This window comes from Dufourea novaeangliae, unplaced genomic scaffold, assembly GCF_001272555.1.
Source record: "Dufourea novaeangliae isolate 0120121106 unplaced genomic scaffold, ASM127255v1 scaffold18, whole genome shotgun sequence".
Lineage (NCBI taxonomy): Eukaryota > Metazoa > Arthropoda > Insecta > Hymenoptera > Halictidae > Dufourea > Dufourea novaeangliae.
The window spans coordinates 1323255-1344831 of record NW_015373888.1 but is presented as its reverse complement, the minus strand read 5'-3'; the positions used below and the strand labels follow the sequence as shown (position 1 = coordinate 1344831).

The 21577-nt window shown below is 31.9% G+C and overlaps 3 protein-coding genes across 3 annotated transcripts in view; 1 reads left to right on the top strand and 2 right to left on the bottom strand.

Annotated features, from left to right (window-relative positions):
* Nucleotides 1-13349, bottom strand: part of LOC107185601 (sphingosine kinase 2-like) — a 31076-nt gene extending 17727 nt beyond the window's left edge. The window contains exon 1 of the mRNA XM_015573324.1: nt 12606-13349. Coding sequence (XP_015428810.1) covers nt 12606-13161 — 556 coding nt within the window. The 5' untranslated portion in view covers nt 13162-13349. The remainder of the gene's footprint in view (nt 1-12605) is intronic.
* Nucleotides 13350-14724: 1375 nt separating this feature from the next.
* On the top strand, nt 14725-16695 carry LOC107195109 (60S ribosomal protein L18). Its single transcript, XM_015584891.1, has 4 exons — nt 14725-14796; nt 14935-15021; nt 15814-16020; nt 16294-16695. Exons 1-4 carry the CDS (start codon nt 14794-14796, stop codon nt 16561-16563), a joined length of 567 nt encoding a protein of 188 aa, XP_015440377.1. The 5' UTR covers nt 14725-14793; the 3' UTR covers nt 16564-16695.
* An 87-nt stretch (nt 16696-16782) lies between these two features.
* Nucleotides 16783-19742, bottom strand: LOC107195100. The gene is made up of 11 exons (XM_015584880.1): nt 19725-19742; nt 19296-19410; nt 19109-19212; nt 18970-19041; nt 18786-18886; nt 18465-18568; nt 17964-18205; nt 17702-17877; nt 17435-17579; nt 17167-17366; nt 16783-17079 (listed from the first exon to the last, which is right to left on the bottom strand). The coding sequence occupies exons 1-11, from the start codon at nt 19740-19742 to the stop codon at nt 16854-16856; spliced, it is 1503 nt and encodes a 500-aa protein (XP_015440366.1). The 3' UTR covers nt 16783-16853.
* Between the last annotated feature and the right edge of the window lie 1835 nt (nt 19743-21577).

Below are 21577 nucleotides of genomic sequence, written 5' to 3'. Positions count from 1 at the left end.
CTGAATCAATTAAATATTCATAAACTTTAAGGCATATTTTCTTAAACTTGTTTATTTGTTGAATAGCCCGCTAGGGGCCCGCATACAGGATAATTTATAGTGAATAATGGAAGTATCTGAATGTGTTTGTTAATGATATTCGATTTCAGACTGCAAAATGGACTTTGTTATTCCCTAAATATATAATTATTTAATTAATCTGTTTTTTGTTAATCTGTTTTGAGTTCGAATATTCTTATCAAAATTCGATACAATTTTGTTCGGTTACATATCGAAAATAAAAAATTGTTGGTCCATATTTATCGGAATTTTCTCTGTTATTCTGAAATGTAAAACATTATCACCCTCTATAGTGCATACGATGGCATCTCGTGCACAGGATATCCTCAGATTAAACGATCAAACTGTGTCAATACACCATTTAAGTAGACGTTCGAAAAAATTGTACGAGCTTGTATACACGACGTATTGTTCTGTATAATACTTATCACTAGAGTACACTTTATATAAATTCACAACTGTTATTGGCTAATTTATGGGATCGCGAATTAAACAGAAACAATTTTCTTACAAAGAGTTTTACAATCTTTCTAATTTATATGGATTTTTATAATGTTTATTTATGAATTAAGCTTGAATGTCCATCTTTCCAGATTGATTCTTTACCTTAATTAACTAAAAAGTGTTCTACAATGAAATAAAAGTGAACAAACAAAAAGATTATCAACACAATTTTCTGCATAATTTTTATCAAGGAAAAGTAACAACAATACTTCCATCGTGTTATATAAGAAACGATAGAAGAGTCACCAGGTAATAAAAGTTTCATAATTATTACCATAGAATCGATAGTGTCCTGGAAATACGAGGAAGAGGATCAATAGTGAGGAAATCCGGAATTTCTCAAGAGAAAATCGGATGAAATACATTACTGGACGAGGAAAATTACTCTTGGGGAAAACTGTTTCCAAATCGACACTTTATGGGTTGCAGCCGGATTTACGTAAACCAACCAGTCATGCACCATTAAAGGTAACTATGTAATGGTGAAAGTACAGGTAAAGAGCACCAACCAGGTTTCGGAGTCAAGAGAAATCTTTGCTCGACCGCTCAATCACCGTTTATCTTCCGTGCGTCGTTGGTTATCTCTGGTCATCGTCTGCACGGTTGTAGAGAAAAATCTCCTCGATATCGTAAATTCAAAACAACTTACAATACCGGTCAAAATTATTCGAACGATATGACTTTTGGTATTCATAACAATGTTTAAACTCAGATATATATAGGGTGTCCAAGTTTTTTTCCTGACAAATTTTGCCAGCATGTTCTACAGGCAAAAATAAAACAAAAATGTCATATACAGTACCGGACAAAAGTATTTGTACACCCTTTAAAACGGAACAACTTTTTTAAAATTGGTCCAAATGACTTGAGTTCTTTTGTGAAGTTAGGGACATTAGTTTATTAAATGATGTGTAAAACATAATTGAAAAAGTTGCAATTGGTTGGAATCGTGAAGAAAATAATAACGGTTGTTTTTTACAACTTTTTAATCTGAGGCTGTAATGAAAATTTAATAAATACATATCGAAGATTTATGTTAGTTATATACATGTTGAAAATTTGATCAAAATCTCAATGCAAATTTCATCATTAAGGGCTCCTAAATGATTTAGTAAAACGTTGTAAATAAAAATATGAAATCATTAAGAAATGGTGTTTCGTGGACATAGTGTAAAAGCACATTGTTGATATCTGTTATGTTTACATAAAATCTAATGTTTACCTGCTGAGGTCGTTATTCATAATAACGGACAACATTTTGAAATGGAATTATATAAGTATTGTTAGTGATTTCAACCAACGACACCAAGTGATTAACATTTCATATTTTTGTTTACAACTTTTTAATAAAGCATTTAATAGCCTACGTTTACATGACATTTTTGTTTTTTTTTTCTCGTAATCACAATCTTCCTTGGAACTTCTCCATTTTTAGGTAATTTTATGCAGTTAATCTTATCACATTTCTGCTTTCATTTTTTCATTTCCAAAATTCTCACATATTATAGTTAAAATAAAAACGAGCCATGTCTGAAATCGCGTTGAGAAATACTGTTTCTCCATAAAAGGATAAATTATATTCCCTAGAAAAAAAAGTGGTCCGTTTTTACTTTTACAACAATGCATACAAGTGTTGAAAATTTTAGGGTTATTTTATAGTTCTGCCATGCTGTGTATTATGAATTTGTATAAATTTGCACGGTCTAGTTGTAATAAAAATAGCGATCGTGATCATGAGACAAAAGATTCTATTGCCGGTCTTGAAATTGGACAAACTTCGCGCGAAATCCCGATGCTATGCAGAATACGTAAGGAGATGTAATCAGCAATTTTATATAGGTCGCTTCCAGCTTAATTTGGCCGGTGTCCACGATCGTGGTCGCCACGGAAAAATGTCGAAACACTTTCGGCGCCTCGAAGACGCGACCGTCTGCGACCCAATTGTTCTACCGTCTACGGATTTACTCGTATCCGTGCATTGGCGCATCCAATTCACGTCGATATCGGCTAATTAGGTCGTAAATAAAACTTTCATCCTCCCGTGGGAAAACGCGCGCGAATACTGTGATATACATAGGAGAACGCGCGTGAGTCTCTCCGGACTCATTGTAATACGAACGGGGAAAGTTTCAGAATCACGTCGAGGTTTAACCCCTTTAAAGGTGGAATTTTGCTTGGAAATGTGTAACCGTTCGAATCCTTTATTCTAGTAAAAGAAATATATTTTTTAATTTTGACCAAAACTTCGATTTTTACTCAAACTTGGATTGTTACTAAAATTTCGATTTTTACTAAAACTTTGATGTTTACTCAAAACTTTGATTGTTACTAAAATTTCGATTTTCACTAAAGCTTTGATGTTTACTCAAAACATTGATTGTTACTAAAATTTCGATTTTTACTAAAGCTTTGATGTTTACTAAACTGTATTGTTCAGTCAACCGAGCAAATTAATTATTCGAGGATATTACCCCTAAATTATTAAGATTCTTTATGTGATAATTTTTGGTTTCTATAATTTCAGTTCGAATAATCGATATGACAGTGTATCTCCTAAGAAGAGACTACATGTACACACTGTTAGTAGTTTCACCCGAAAATTATTTACTGAAAGATTATTGAACGCGGTTATCCACCGAGAACTCGGTGTGCTGGGTATCAAGTGGTCGATCATCGTACTCGGTGACTCATAAGTAGACGGTAGTACGTCACAGAGTACATAAATTTATATGCAGACACAAATAAGAAATCTTATATAAGCACGTGGGTAAAACCGATGAATGGAAATGGAGGCGTAACATGAAAGCCTTGATCTTCCAGCTGATATCCTTTTGATTCCTAATAACGTAGCCATTTTGAATTTACCGTGCATATTACAGAAATGAATAATCATCAACAGGAACTAATGAATTCGATATTATTAACATAAAAATAAATATACATTACATGACAAAAAACCAATAGATTGCAAATTTTATGCATTTGTAGTGTACACGATCGTTCAGAACTCAATGTACTAAGAACATTAATGAAGATAGATCAGGTTTTTCTTTTATTTCCAACCTCAGAGTGAACAAACATCTGTTTGATTCTAGTCTATGTAAATTAGTCCATCAAAATTGATACATATTTGCATAAAAATCCACAATCCAGTAACCAACGACTAGTGTTTCACACCAGGCACGAAATTCAAAATGAAGACATGACATTTGAAACATTCTATTTAAAATTTTTTATAAATTATATTAATTACTTTAATATAACTTTCTTTTTCCTGTGTCCAGTGTATTGATTTGTTTTGTAAAGTATCCGTGTGTATTTACGAATCACCCTATAGAGAAAAAAGAAAGATATATGGAATCGTCGGTTAACCTTTTCCATTCATCCGATCAGAGCCTGCATGTCAATGAATTGTTTCATTAGAATGCATCGCTGAACGACCCTAATAGGGGCACGAAGAATACGTTTGTTTTGTAGTTTATTCGACGCCTCGATACTCTCGACGTTTAATATCTTATTTCACACGTTCGCCGTCATAACAAACACTGTACAGTCTCTCACAGAAATTTTCAGACAATTACATTATATTGTAATGTCAGGTTAATATAAATATTATATTTATTTACTTACCTCATGCAAACTGTATACAAGGTAATTAAACAAATATAATATATATATTTATATTGTTTTAGGGTACAAAATATATAATGCTGTTTATTAGTTTTTTGACAACTAAAACTTTGGAATCTTATTTTGATTAAAACTATTTGTTTCATAACATTAACTTATAATTGTTTAAACTCTACAATTTTGTAGACCAAATATATACTTCTATATCCAGTTTTTATATTCAATATTTTCACGTTCTGTCGAAAGAAACTTACGTGACAAAGTGCAAAAACGTGGAATGATTGATTTTACTGATGAAGAATGAAATTTCTATATTTTTTATAATGTCTTCATATACATTTATTTATCAGCATATTAATTCCCGTGAAGTAATTTGAAATGTATTCACTATTCAGATTAAAAGAGACATTAAATCCGTTGTTCAATCGTGTCTGGTATCGCACATGGCACTGTTCGTATAAATATTCGACGACTTTATATCTCAGACAGAATATTAAAAATGTATTTCATATTCATAGCAATTACATTAAACATCGAAATGCAAAAAACGTGGCTACAGAAATAAGTAAGTACCATGAGATGCATCCAATCCAAGAAAATAATGAAACATCGATACCAGATTTCGTTTTACTTTCAATCGGGATAAAACCATATCAACGATAAATGTAAAAAATACTGCGAAAGAACTTTGGTAACCCAAAAATTCTGATTTTTTAAAACTTTGGTAGATTTGTAACGGATCTCAATTGGAGTAATCAGGATTTTTTCTGCTACTTTTTGGTTCTACGGGGTGAATACACCCCTTAATGAGTGAAATGTGTTTTCTAATTTTTATTAGAAAACACATTTCACATTGTATATCTTGGAATAGCAGTTGTCTTTTTTGAGCAAAGAATGATTAGAAAATGGACAAGAAACAGTGAAAATCAATTAGTTTTTGTAAGACAAAAACGAAGTTTGCTAAGATTTTTGTAGCCTTAAAATCCGTTTGTGATACTTTTTTCATTTACATAGCTACGATAATCTGTCAAAAAATAATGTAAATTCTATATTATTCCATAAAAAGAAGGTCGAAGTTGATGTCTTCGTTAGTTTCACAAGGAAACTTTGATAACCAGAAAGTCCCGATTTTTTTTACTTCTTCAGGGTGAAAACACCCCTGAATGTGTATTTTTCTATTTTCCTGTATATCTTGAAAACTATAGTAGATATAATAAAATTGTTAGAATAAAAATTGAATAGCTTTTTAGCTTTATAAAACTCTGCAATGAAACTGTTAAAAATGTGTCGTTTAAATAAATGAATTAAGGAAGTTTTTAACAATTTCATTCGAACAATATTTCTGTACAACCTATATTTTCCAAGAGCATATTGACGTGAATACTTATATAATAATAATACTTATAACGTACTTTGCACGACACGAGTCGCGTTTTTCACGACGTCGGTATCACCGTTTACGTCAAACTGGTTTGTAAAACATTAAAATTTAGTGCTTTGGTTGCTGTTACGGATGCCAAGACCTCACGCGTACAAGTCAAAAGTTCCCACGTTATACAACATTACGTAAAAGTAAGATTATGGAACAAATTGAAAAATTTGTAACGAAAACGCATACTCGTTTCCTGTTACCAGACAGAGTCAAACGTAAATATTATTATTTGTGTGCATATATACTCTAAGCATAATCGTGTATTGTACACTATCGTTAATTAGTGTTAGGAGACTTGGCTTGTATAAAAAAAAAATGCGATGTTTCATAAGAATGATATATTTCAGGCTACTTTTATTACCTCATAGTAGCATAAACGTTGTTCACCCGGGTTTATTATCCTTTAATTAAATGATATTTATTTCAGATTTCCAGAAATTACCTAATGCCTTGTAACATTTACTGCATACTCGATAAGTAGACTGTGGAAATTTATGCATTTATACCATCTTCTGAATTGTAAAACGTATTAAAATAGAGGTTCTACAGAAAAGCTCCATGCAAAGCTTAAATTTTAAAAATTTCGTACTAAATTCAAAATTTTGCCCAATTTTAATTTTTGTATATTAGTATTTAAAGTTGTGTGAATTTACATAAATTTCCGCAGTCTATCGATAAGTGTCTCAATACTTATGGACGGGAGAATACGCAGACATTAACACATTAATTAACTTTTCTTCCTGTATGTTTCTAATTATTGGACTTTTATGCAAATTCACGTTTCGTCTACCAGTTTATAAAATTAGAATGTACCCTAAAACTGTATCAAATGTCACGTAAAATTTTATACGTGAAAATTTAAAACGAAAGTATTATTATAATATCAAAGATCGTAAAATAAGAAATCTCAGATTCTCGAATTTCAAATCTGCAATCCATCATATTGGCAAGTTTGGTAATTCTCTAGTGTTAAATAGGAACTACATCTAACAATCTACTACAAAGTGTCTAATCAAACTTTTATCAACGTGTTTAATTTTGTTCTCTTTATTTTATTATCTTAAATTTTAAGAGTTTAAATGACAGAGTGATCTCGAATTTTTCAGTCGTCATAGTTACGTGTAAAATAGTTTGAATAAATAATAGTAGTTACCTACTACTATTATATTTACAAATATTATTACTGTTTTTTACAAATGTTGCTATAAGTATGACTGGAATCTCGTAAGTAGCACACGTTGATACAGAACTAGTGCACTGCAGTATTCCGTTCTGCCAGTTACCAGCGGTTGTAATAGACAGAGTCTTTTTGTCATGAGATAATCCTTTCAATAGACTTTTTGCTTTCATTTATTAATCACGGTTTGTTAGACAGTTAATTGACAATGATACGATCGCTGCGCAAGGTATTCCGTTACATACGGGTGTTCATAAAGATGGATAATTGGACAGGCAAAATTGAAGGTAAAACCTAATACCCGTAGTATCCGAAATTAATGTTTAATAAGACACACATCATTCAAGATTAACATTATTTACGTGGTAAGTCTATCGAAGGTGTTGAAATCGTAAGGATTGGTGGAATGTTAGTTCAATGCTGAATAAAAATATCACATTAAATATGTACGTTCCAGTTATTTCAGTCACTGAAACGCTGAACTGACCTTTGAATACCAGAAAATTGTAGTCTTTTCGAACATTTACTCTAGCCGTATGGACGAAAATAGAACCTACTCAAAATTTAACACATGGAACGTATAAAGGTATGTAATACGTTTTTGTTTAATAAGTAGATTGTAAATGTTTTTTAAAATACAATAAAATAAAGGTTTTAATCAAATTTAATAGTAGGTACTTACATATGTGTTATTATTATACTAATGCTTCTAGTATAAGATTCAAAATTTTATCCCATTTCAGTTTTTCGATATTAGTATCTGATACTGTGAATATACATACACTTCCGTAGTCTAGTAGTGAACAAATGTCACAACAAATGTACAGTGCCGAACAAAAAAGTGACCATTTTTCTGATTTTTTATATTTCTATTATTTCATAACATCAACTGAGAACCTTATTATACTGGGTTTTATACAGCTTTTAATTCTCTATCAAAATATACATATATTAAACACATACTAAAATTTTAAGTGAATGTTAAAAAATAATAAAAATAAAATAAGCCGAATAAGTGGTAACCTTTTGTATAAGTTCAAAAGAATGTTTTGGCTACAATTTTTGTATCTTTTTGCACATTCTCTGAAAAAATTTGCACTGGTTAAGTAGTTAATTTTCAAATTTCTTACGTTAAATTAGAATTCAAGCTTGATGGTTATTTTTACAAATTCAGTGATGTTTATCTTTTTGAAAATGTTCGTATCCAATACCACGTTTACAGGACATTCCTCTTCACATTACAAAATGTCGATGAATAATAGAACACTGTATATATCCTTCTTTTTTTACTAGAAAATTGAAGAATTTTAATACTTTCAATCCAGCAGTTCTAGTATTGTAAAGGTGAATCATTATTCACCATATCGTGTACACTTGTATAGAAAAATGATTTCACCTGTTGTCCAAAATTCATAGGAAACAATTATCTACGTACAAAACAGACACCAATTATATGTATAAGTACAACATTCCTATCGAGTTACTTAGCCTTCGTTTATTCTGTAATGCATTTCCAGGAAGGTTATTCGTCAATGTTGGCAAATGTGCTACAGTCAATAGGTTTGTTTTCTTTCAAAATTGCAGTTAATTGGAGTCACAGACAGTGGAAACAGGTACACGATACAGAAGACTATTTCCTGGATAATTCTTCGAACGACAGGATCGATTTGTGAAGCCACATAATTCTCACTATTCTACAGGTTGTCGGTGTTATTAAAGAGACAAAGATTTGGCACCGGTGCAGCGAAATCTTGGATTCGGTGGCCACCGAATAATGAAGTTTCAAAGCCAGGTTGATAAATTCACCCCTACTCTCGTTAAATCACCGCTTCTTCCGGTCGATTATCGGTGAAAATGATGGGAAACGCGGGAAAACGATGCTATTTTCGTTTAATTCTTGTCTTTTGTAAAACGGTGTAGAAATATGTAAATCTACAGAAAATTCTAAACGTGGAAACAAAAACTAATTACATACGTTCAAAATTTACTTTTTCTATAAAAGAATTTATTAGTTAAAAAGAAATAAAATAAAATTCTACTAACCTAGTAAAATTCATTCTACTAAATATAGTAGTATTTTAGTAGAAAATAGTATTTTATTAGAATTTTACACGTACATTTGATGTTTCAAAATTCCATTGTAATTTCGACGATAACAGATGCAAAAGTTTCGCTGCGAAAATATCGAAAAGTTGCAATTAATATTGACTCTGCATTATGATGAAAGTGACTGTACAAATCATTGGTCACGTTATACAATTGTTAATGAACACTTTATACATCGCGATACAACGCAATTAACCCGATAATGAGGCATGAATAGTACTGGCTGATTACTGATACATTATAATTGTTCGAACTTCCGGCAGTATGTTATATTACGATGAAAGATTATAAATTCGAGATTACAGAACAACGCCAATTTATACTTCACAGAAATTGAATTTTTTATATATATTGTAATATTTTAGGTTTCTTTTAAATATTAGTTGTATATTGAATTCAGTGAATATACGATATTTTGTCATTTTTGCAGTATCGTGTGACTGAACATTACAATTTACTGTTGCATCATTTATTTCGAGAATAAACTAGTTTCTCCATTCGTTTATAAAATAACTCTACTAAAATTCCCAATGACTGCGTGTTAAATTGAATTGTCCTTCGAAAAAGTGTGAAAACAAATAATGTTCATTTTTCTTTTACCTTTAACATGACGAAACAATATAATCGTCTCATTCTATGAATCAATTAAGCATGACAGTTATTTATTCAAGTACACACGAAGAGAATATTTCGTAAATATTTTACTGTATTTTTTCAACAAATTCAACTTCTTCGCCACAAATAAGACGAAAAGAGTATGCAATTATCACAACACTGTCAATCACCGACTGCAAACAAAAGACACGACAGAAACTTAAATTTGCGTACACGTTCTGGAAGTGTTATACTATTTCGTAAGCCTCCGCTTGAATATTAAACTCTTCAAGGACGATTTGATTAAGACCAGAACAAATAATTTTCTTTCTTCAGTTATATTTATTTAAAATATATTTACAAGTACCTATTAACGACAATCAATTGGTAGGATCTCTTTTTTGTTCAATATTTATTTACAATAACGTTCATTGTATCTTTTGGAATCTTGCTTGAATGACAGAAAAATTGAACGTACACATATGTGTCAATATCCTTAATCCTCGAATATCGGGTCATTTTGACCCGAGTTTTCAAAGACTTCGTCCAACTTAGCAACTTCTGATAACTAATCTAAGTTAGTTATATTAATTCAAATAAAAAGAAAGCCAATTCATAAAGAAAGTTGTTTAAAAAATGTATTTAGAAAAAATGATGAAAATAGGGTTGGTTTTTGATACAAAAAAATTAATAAAAATCAAAGTCCAGAAATCATGTAATATCGAATGACAACCCTTTGTTTTCATTATTTTACTGTTAAGAATTTTGATTAATAAAAATATAAACATGTACCAATCACCGAAACTGACAGTTCATATGCAACGAGCAATGTTACTCGTGAGTTAAAATTATTCGAGTTTAGTGTTTGAACGGGGAATTCCTCGTGGACATTCAATGGACACGGTTTAATCAGTAAACCTAATACAAGAGGATTCAATTGGAAATTTCGACACGAAACACTATTCAAAAATAGTCCATCTACATTTTCAGATAAAAAATTTTTCATTAGTCATACGGGATATCAATGAAATTTTAAATATATTGTTTACGATATGATCCAAATCACGTGAGAAAAAAAGTGTAGTGGTTAAATTTGCATAACTTCCGAAGAGGAATATTTAAGGAATGAAAAAGTGATTCATTTCACAGAGAATCGTAAATCCTCGATGTAAACATCTGGTCTCGGAACAAACGGGATGAGGATGATATTCGGAACCTCTGAAAACGGGAAGTGAACGCGCATAAATTTCACAGGAATTCTGCTATCGGTCCCGCAACGGCGTATAACTGGCCCAATTTCGGTGCATACTGCTCGACAAAATCAATAGATCGGAATTGTTAACTCCTAACAACAATAATGCTTAATTTTTATTTGAAAAATTTTATTTCAGGCAATTCCCTTTTTTAGTATCGTTCTTTGAAAGGTTACGATTTAAAAAGAAATAATGAAATTAAAGAATTTAAAATTTCAGTCACGCAAATTACCATCTTAAAGCAATTGATTTTTTTGTTCAGACTTTTCTTCTGGCTTTTCATATTTAAATAATACAATTAAAATGCAGAACTAAAAATATAAATGTTAATTTAGTATTAAAATTCATGAATGTATAACAGATGTTATTATTGTAATTGATAGATGCTATTACACAATTTTTTACTTTAGTTCTCTTAGAGAAATAATGCAAATTAAGTGTAGATATGATTTAAACTCAAACACAGATTGAAATTAAAGTCATACTTGAACTACATCTATTAATTATCTTTAAATCAAACTTTTTAAACATTAAAAAAAAACAGAAACGTATACATTGCATAATTAATTCTACGTTAATAAGTTACAAATATTAAACAACCATAATTGTTTTGTATTGAACTAAGAAATGTTGCTTTCGTATATAATTAAATGGTTATAAATAACTGAAAGAACTGATATTTATATTAATAATGCAGCACAAAAACATTGCACATATCTTGTTTTTGCTTCAGGTATATACATGTACACACAACCAATTGAGGAGATTGCGTAATTAGTTGTGACTTGCTGGATTGCTGTAATTTTTTGCTCATGTATTATGTAATCATTGCTGGTGGATATTGTACCATGGTAATGTGGAATACATGAGAATTACTTCCTGTATTTAAACTTGAATTGAAAATGAAACTAAATGTAGTTTATATTTAAGCAGAAAGAATAAGTTGATTCAAATACATTTAAACTCACTTTATCAAAAATATTAATACACTATAAAAGGTATTATAATTTTAAAACAGTACTGAAATTATCATACTAAGGAAGTATAAGATTATGTAAAAAGAACTGAAGCATATGAACACATACCTGTTTATATTACTTTAAACTTCAGACAAACCCAACATATTACAGTAATATTTACTTTAGATAAGGGAAAGAAGTAATATATCTACAAAAAACACTTGTTGTATTAGATACAAACATACTGTATCCACTTAACTGGGATATACCCAAGCAAAGATGTGTTGGCACCTGGCCTGCATATGCAAGGTATGTAATAGAAAGTATTTCACATTCTAATGTGACTCCACTCCGTATTTACAGTTTCAGTTAAATAGAAATATAACTGAGTATTGAAATTATCATGAAAGCACACCCATTTAGATTCAAAATTCTTTGAATGTTAATAAAACAATTACCAACTACAAAACATTGACAGTAACAATATTAAGTATTTTATTCATAATTATTTTAACCATGATTAAATGTATTCTATTCTCATTTTCATTGACATTATAAAATTTAACAGTTTTATTTTTGCAGTCCAAATGCATAATATGAAAAAAAATGTTCACCCCGGTTGAAAGTAAAACCATACTTTATGTATGCTCTTAAACTTAGTAATTAGATCATCATTGATATCAGCATTGAATTTTTAATACACACTTGTTTTGCACATGTACCACAGAGACCTTGCAACAGCATTAAAAACGCCGATTACCTAACATTATCGCGTAGAATGTACATAATTATCTTATTCGTCTATCTAAAAAAATAAGTTCGATCGACGAAGTAGCTTATATGGGATTACCTTCACGTGTCTCTTTGAGCATTGAAAAACTTGGACTTACCATTGATTAGGGACTCAAGATTCTCGTGAGTGGGGCTCATGAAATTTTTCGGCACAGGTACGTCAACAATGAGGCATTTAATGGCTAATCGCCACCTGCTAGCCTCTCGTAGATTATCCTCGTACTTGTCAAAGCTGCGGAACCGTAGGGTGATCGTGGTTCTCTCGCGCCTCTTGACACCCTTCATACGCGCCTTCTTCAACGTGTAAGCATAAATGTACAGGTAGGCCGAGGTGTCGAACTCGTCGTAGCACTGATAAGCTTCCGCGGACTCGACGAGCTTGAACTGGGATCTCGATGTGCCCGGACCACAAACACAGCTTCCCGCGCTTTTACGTTTCGAGCGCATACATCTGCATCCGATTATGTCGCTCAGAACGATCGTTTCCACCTTCGTCGCACCATTATTGTCTTTCTCCAAGCTGAGACCCTTCTCGGTCAGTCGGACCTTGTAATACGTGTTCTTCTTGGACGTGACATAAAAGGTCTCCTCCAGGAGTGTGCTTGAATGCACTTGACCGCTGTCCTCCATGACACGCCGATGATCGTCTTTCATTCAATAAGAAACACAACTTACAACAAGATTTGCACCATGGACAGGCCATCATCATGGTGTTTAAGGCACGCGACGAACAGACATCTCTTTTCGTTGATAGACTTCCCTGACTTGGTTTCGCGACAAGCTGTCGTTTCGAATGATTCCATTTAAGTTATGAATACTGATAACGATCACTCGACGATGTTGATTTTATCATGCACGTTCTTCTTTTAGCCTTTTAAACGTTTCGTATGATTTGTACCCTTGATTCAGCTCACTCCATTTGCGAATTTATCAAGGCACGTGCATTTCTTTGAGCAATATACTTGTAATAGCGGTTGTGTTGAAGGATTCAACAATAGGACGGTTTCTGTATTATGCTGAATGTAACGGAGTTTTGATAATTTTTGTGCTCTGTATTCGTAATTGAAAGGACGTGCTACTCTGAATTTTGATGAAAAGAAATTATCTCATCGTTATCTCGGTTACTCCCGTACTTGCGCGCACTCGTGCATTGAACTGTTCGAACACACCGACGTCCACGGCATATACTGTTTATATGAAACCTGAAGAACCAATTTACTATGTATATCGCGATCTTGCGCATTCGCCATCAGAGGGCTACGTGCAGTATCCACTATCTCATAAGATCTCAGAAAACAGTTGAAGTGTTTTAAATATCGAAATATTAGAACCTTTGCGTTTAAGATACTATTGTTCTTGATGAATTACACTAAAACAACGGAAAGCAATTCTATCGTGTAATTCTTTTTCTTCATTCGTCCCTTTAAATTCGTTATCAGATGGTACGCTAACAAAAGCTCTCAGCGCTATCCTGCGTTTACAAGATGTACTGTCTTGCAAACATGTTTTATCAGATTTCTGTGTCGATAAATTTATAATAAAAAAATTTTTGTAAAAAATTTCTAGTAACTGTACAATTTTTATACATTATACTACGGAATTCTAATACTGAGTAAACGAAACCAAAATAGACTATAATTTATATTACTATCACTTTATTATTAAAATGATTCTACGTTACGTACGTATATTTGAATGTAGATTATATTATAGAATACATTAAATCACACAGTAATTAAATTTTATGTGAATAATCATTTATATTTGCAAAAAATTACACTTTTCTGTTTAATAAATTACCTACGAAAATGCAACAAATTTAATATGAAACATTGTATATGTAGTAGAGATCAAGAATTTTAGCAGTTTCTAATAAGTAGCATGTTGTATAAATCCCTTTATAAACATACTGAAACATTATAAAATTTTGAAAATGAAAACATCTGTACATAGTCAAAAATTATTTTTCTTCTTCAGTTTGGCAACTCTGCTTTTCGAAAGCAACAAGTGAAAAATTTTAATTATCGTTTAAATCGGTGTCGAAAACAAAATTCCTTTTATATTTAAACATTTCAAATGATTTATGTATACATTTATAATATGAATAGATACAAATTAATTTATTCAAGAATTTATAGCAATGTTTGTCTTTATTCTCTCGTAGCAGCTACGTTACCCACTGCAGTCCACTGTATTGAACAGCGCCCTCTTGGACATCCGTTTTCAGGAGTCCCTCACGCCTCACACAGCGTGTGAGGTCGTCCGTTTCTTTTCCGGTTTATCAAAATGGTAAGGTGGTGCTGTGAATTTGTCGGATTCCAAAAATCAATGTACATTTAACTCATCTGTGTGAATCGCAATGAATGCAAACCCTAATCAAGTTCCATAAGCGCCAAACAAAGTTAATGGTAATTATTTCGGTTACAGGGTATTGATATAAACCACAAACACGACAGAAAGGTTCGGCGTACAGAACCTAAATCGCAAGATGTCTACTTGCGACTTCTCGTCAAAGTAAGTACTATACACGTGCACTTTTAGATCTCAATGTTGAAACGCATTCAGTGCTTTTAGTTTCTTTTATATTATTTAGAGTTGTTCAACGAGCTATTTATTAGACGCCAGTTTATATAGGTTTCATAATAGAACCGTGTGTAGTAATTAAACTAGTACTTGTTGTCATAAACACGTGAAGTTTACACGTATATACTTGTATACTTTGCGAACCGCACTCTGTGTTAGTACACATATGTACTGATCCAATTTGAACGTTCGCTAGAGAAAATTTAGTCAGTCTTCCTATTCCGTCTGGACGTACCACAAGCTAAGGACGATTATATTGAGTGACACATTGTAACTTAACCCTTCAGGGACTATGCAATTTTCCTTATTTCTTCCCGTGCGGTCGACTATACGTAACGTTACGTGCGTTATCTATAATCTATTAATGAATTAAATTTTAAGACATTTTTTATAGTTATACTTAATTTATGAATGCTTTCAAGTGGCCACACAGGAGTCCGTACGGGTATTCGGACTCCATCCTTAATGGGTTAAGGAACCTATAAAACTTTATATTCAAACATGCTGGTTATAAACTTTTTAAGCAGAGAGTTTTTATTAATCTTCTGCTTAAGATGTATCTTATGAAAATAAAATCGTATGTGTAGACAGTTAATGTTTCATATCATGATATGTGTTTTTATGTAGAACACTGTTAATGATTTGTTAATGTGTATTTGTATGACAACTTTTCTCTCGCAAGTAGCACCATGAATATATTAAAATTGTTTACTTTTCTTCTAGCTTTACCGTTTCTTGGCTCGACGTACCAATGCTAAGTTCAATAAGATTATCCTCAAGAGACTTTTTATGAGTAAGATACATCGTCCACCAATTTCTCTTGCACGTGTTGTCAGGTTTATGAAGAAACCTGGACGTGAAAATTGCATTGCAGTAATTGTTGGCACAGTGACAGATGACGCTAGGATTTTTGAAGTTCCTAAACTTACAGTAAGTGTAGTAGTATATACCTTAATACATTTGAGCCCAATCACAGCAGTATCTCACTAGCTTAGCTAATAATTTGGCATGTGGGTTATGTATGGATGGTATGTAAACATTGCTAGTTCCTAGGGATAGTTTTGTAATAATATATTGGTCTCAAATGTGTTGATGTTTTAATCAGCAGGTGCAAATTTTGTTTTTTTTACACCTTTAGTATTTTATAATTTTTAATTTAAACAGTGAATAGCATTTATTTCATTTGTGTTATGTATATTATAGGTCTGTGCATTGCGTATTACTGAGAAAGCTAGGGCTCGTATCTTGAAAGCTGGAGGTGAATTGATTACTTTCGATCAGTTGGCGCTGCGTGCACCCACTGGAAGAAAGACAGTTTTAATGCAAGGTCCTCGCAACGCCCGTGAAGCAGTGAAACACTTTGGACCAGCTCCTGGTGTACCACATTCGCATACGAAACCATTAGTACGCTCTAAGGGTAGAAAGTTTGAGAGAGCAAGAGGCCGTAGGCGAAGCTGTGGTTATAAAAAATAAATATTGTTTATTTGCCATCATTTATTGTACCATACCCTTAAGTTAACTTGCAGATTCTAGGCATTTTGTCTATTTCTACATTCTTTTATATAGCAAGTCGAGGTGGCTGGAAAATAAATGTTGGCTTCTTAACATTTGTTATGTTATTAATTCCTTCATTCTATTGTGAGTGATATTTTATTTCTTACATGATGATTGAACATAAAATTAAAAGTTTCCAGACACTTATTTCTAAACAACTTAATATGGATAGAAAACAAATTTAGCCACGAATAATAAGTGTTCATAGTTTATGTTTCTGCATTATTGCTTTCCTCAGGATTTTCTATTAATTCTTCTGGTTTTTCATCATCATCTGATTGCGTGTCTTCTAAAGTGGTATTATCCGGAAAATATAATTTCGATTCCTCTAAACCTTTCTCTGGATTTTCACTTACATGGTAAGGTCCAATACCAGCAAATCCTAGAAACGCTTCGCATCCTACTTTTTTTACTACACATACGAATGTTTCATATCTGTTAACATAAATGGATGTTACAACGGACGTAACTTTAACCGAGATATATGATTTTTCTAAGAAACTGTTATGAATCAATGCTTACCCCGTTCTTTCTCTTATATTTTTTTCAAACTCATCGATACTTTTAGCTATGATCTTTGCCTCCGGTGGTTTATCGGATTCAAAGATACCAAAATTGGCTACTTCATCTTCAAATTCTTCCAAAACAATTTTCAACTCATTTTTCCGTGTATAATCATATTTGAATACTACTGTAGGTACCTTTGCAGCTTTATCTTCGTACTATAAAATAAAAGTTTCATATTTTTCACAATATCTACATTACATACGGTAGAAATTAATTGGCTTACAGGATATGTCTTGTTAGTGTACGTGGCAAAAATCGTACGATAAACAATTGCCTTATTTCTACAATTTGGTGGTGTCCATACAAGAGGAAAAACGTCAGTTTCGTTCTCTGTTGTCATGAAGGCAGGTCGATGGCGACCCGCGTAACTATAGAATTAAGAATATTTAAAGACACACCCCTTAAATAAAGTTATTTGTAGGTTTATTTCAGATTCACATCGTATGCAAGATTTCCAATTTTACTAAAAATCAGTAATAAAAGTACCTACCATTCGTCTGTAAAAACTTTTTCCGGATTTGGTAGTTCTGGTTCTCCGTATAAGAGATTCAGTAAATGCGTATGAATATCAACATCCAATTTTTCCTCTGTAATTTTCAATCTCATAAACATACATTTGCCATCCAAGAGTAACTCCTTACAATTCTTCGGCAATACATAGTCAGACTACAAAAACGTACAATAGTCAAATTTTGATCAGTTCTTTAGATATGTAAGTTATATAAGATAAATAGTTTCATTATTATAGGTACCTCGTCGAAGAGTTTGTCAAGAATATCCTCGTTAAGTCGCTTTCGTATTTCCTGCTCAACAGTGTAATTCCCTGGTAATATCTCTTCAATTAATTCTACGTACGGTGGACTCGACTTTTTGTCCCTTCTGTGGCTCTCCTCGTCTTTGAAAATCCAGGGATAAAGCAAGAGACAGGTTTCGTTGTTTAACGAAGTAGTGAAGTGAAGCATTTCCGTTTCGTATCGCGCCACTGCCTCAGCCTCTAACGAGTTCACATTAAACAGATATTTAAGTAGTTAAATCTTAGTATTATTTCAATTTTAGTTTAATATAGCATATATGTGATAAAGCAGTGCATATTTTCGCTAACCGCTTTACGAGATAAAATGAAAGTCGGAATACAGAAAAATGGCAAAGTTTATTTACATAACAAAATATCTTGGAATTGTGCAATAAAATATATATATCAATAACTCTGATTTGCATTTATAGTACAACTAAAAGTATTTTCTTTTCGAAACCTTTTCGAGCCTTTTTCGCCGCTTCTTTGGCTATTCTAGTTTCTTCGATTATTTTTAATCGTTTTACTTCCTCTGGGCTTCTTTCAGATACATCTATTGAAAATCTATGCAATATATAATGAAAATATAAACTTTTTAAATGTCTGAGGACTGCAAACACTTGCAAAAAAAGTAATGAAAGTAGCATTTTTAACACATATAAGATATTCTGTGTTCATTTTTTTCATACATTGAATAATTATATTATTCTTTCATGAATAATAAGTTATTTTTTGTAGTTTCTAATGCAGTGGATTCTATATGAGGTATAATTTTACTTACTCATGTTCCTCGCCATTCTGTACTCGTTGCAATTCAGTTGTTAACATTTTTAACAATTGTGGACACTGTGCGCCGAACATGAGGTTTATCATTCGACCATTCTGAATAAATAATTAAAATAATTATAAATCAAAATAATGCGAGAATCATTTTTTAAATTACTTAAACAATTTAAATTAGTCACGTGAATGAACATCCAGATCGGTTCGCTTTTCCCTTGGAAGCGTTCTAAGTCCGTTATGTAATCGCATTTCGCCTAAATTTACAATAATAATAGGTCGTTACCATTAAATGTAAATATTAAATAAAATATTCAAATTCACCGTAGCGTAACTTAACGCATCTCCTCCGATTTCCATTTTGATCTTCTTCAGCGTGCTCACCATTCCTGTGCACGGTCCACTCCATTCCGAGTAGACATCGACCACTAAAAAGGATCATTTCAACAATATATAAAACTATCGCTTAAATTAAACTATAAAATAATATAATGTTCAATAAATCACTCGCCTATTAAACCAGTTTTCTTTAGAAGCTTTTCCCAATCCTCATCGTTGGAAATTTCAATTTGCAATGCCGCCGGTACTGTCTTCTTTGCCATCTTCCGCGAAGATTTTAAACCACCCTACAAAAAATTATGGTTATTTCTTTAGCTGCACATTGTAATAGTAATTGTTTTTCTTTTCGCTGAAAGCTTTTCTTTCAACAAATATAGTTCTGGAATTGAAAAAATGAATTCTCGATAGCTACAACAAGAGTTGCAATGAAAAGAATGATTTAAATAATTCAAAACGGTCCATTTTTAGAAAAAATGTAACTGTCATCTATCTAGGAATTCGGTTCTCTGGAAAGTATTCCAATTTAGATTATAATATTAATATTTCCCCGTGTTGGAAGAATTTCAGAAAACAGTTCCGATAAACTTGCAGATATAGGTACCCTCTTTCGGCGCATCATGTTTAACGGATTTATCAGGCTCCTTTTTGATCTGACTTCGTTTTATTATTTTTTTCGTTTTTAGGTGTATTGAATTTAAATTGTGGTTTCTTTGATCTATCTTGACCGAGGTGCAGAGTGAAACTGTGGGGCCGTATACTTCTTAGTCGGAAGACCATACCTTCCGGCTTAGAACACGGGGACATCGGTGACATGGAGGACACGCAAACTTTACCGATTAAGTCGGCTTCCAGCCACACAAATACACGCACAGATAATTATAGTGCACAAGAGGATCGAGGAATCCACGATAAGAATTTCCTATGCAATGTCCCCTCCCGCACCTGACATGAAATATTAATCTTACGCTGAATTCCGTGTAATTATGGCCACTGTGTGGGTATTGTGCTTTATAAGTTTGTAAGATTTATGAAGCCTCGTGACATCCTGTTAAGCTACGCGGTTCCAGTGAAAAGGTATAAATTTAATCGGTGCATGTATTAAATCGATTACGTGACAGACATAGACCAATAATTTTTCCCTCATTTGAATGACAGATTTATAGGGCAACCATAATTTCTTATTTCTGAGTTATCGAATAGTAACGAAACTACGTTTTTGACCCCCCTTTTTAAAAAGAAAATAGTAGTACGTAATAATTTTAAACATATAATAATGAATTTTTTAAATGGTAGAAGTATTCTTTTAATCCATTTTTATGTGTATTTAAATTTCATTATGCATGATCCGGTTTGGAAATCTTTATAATTAAGTTTAATTCTGTGTAGAATTTTGCTATATAATTAAGTGTAAGTTTTGTATAAAATGACAAATTTCAGTAGGAGAATAGGTGTACCCATCAATTTTATTTTTACCTGCAGCCTAATGTACGTAATTACAAATGGTCACGCAATATAAACATGCGAAGCTAACATTAGAAATGATAAATGAGCTTTTAGTATAGGTACAATATATAAAACGTGAAACTAAATGAAATTACCTTTATCCTCTATTAAATAATTACGTTTAATTTAAAAGTTAAGTTATTATAAGATTCATAGAAATGATATCTTGATTCAATTCTAAGGGGAATTTAACGTCCTTATCGAAAATATTTTTCCATAATAAGACAATTGTTAATTTTAGTCAACATTTTACAGATCTATACATAAATTTATAAAAATATTATAGTTCAAATGTAGTTTTATAATTTGAGAAAAATTTCATTTAATTTAAATCAAATCGAATACGATCTAAATAATCGTGGAGTTTAAGATGGCGCTAGTGTCAGGTGGTTCACTATATTTACGAACACAACAAGGAACAGTTTCTATAGCGGTGTAACAACGAACACACCTTAGCGTATAAATTTAATATCGATTCGTTTAGCTACTGCTATAATGTTGCTTCAATGGTGAATTTGGTTAAGTGAAATGTGCAACTCTGTTCTGATGTTTTTTACCAATGTCAACACCCAGTTTTCTTGTACTATGAAATATGTACTCAGAAACTTAAGACGTATTGAGTGCATTAAATTTTGTAGCATTAAAATACCGTAGCAACATACTTGAACTTCCAAGAGATTGATAAACAGATACAGTGATACCAATATCAGAACTCAAATTATATTCTAATCAGTTTTTATTACAATTAAATAGCTGTTTATCATCTGCGGTCAATGATCTCATATTGTAATATTTTCTTAATTTTGTTTAAAAGTATGAGAATATTTTTCTTTGGCACTTTTAATATTTCAAAAGATTAGCGCTTGTGAGAATTGATTGTTGTGCATAGCCCTCTAGTGATAGATCATGGAAGGATTTGTCGAAAATTCTTATAAGAACAACTTTCATCAA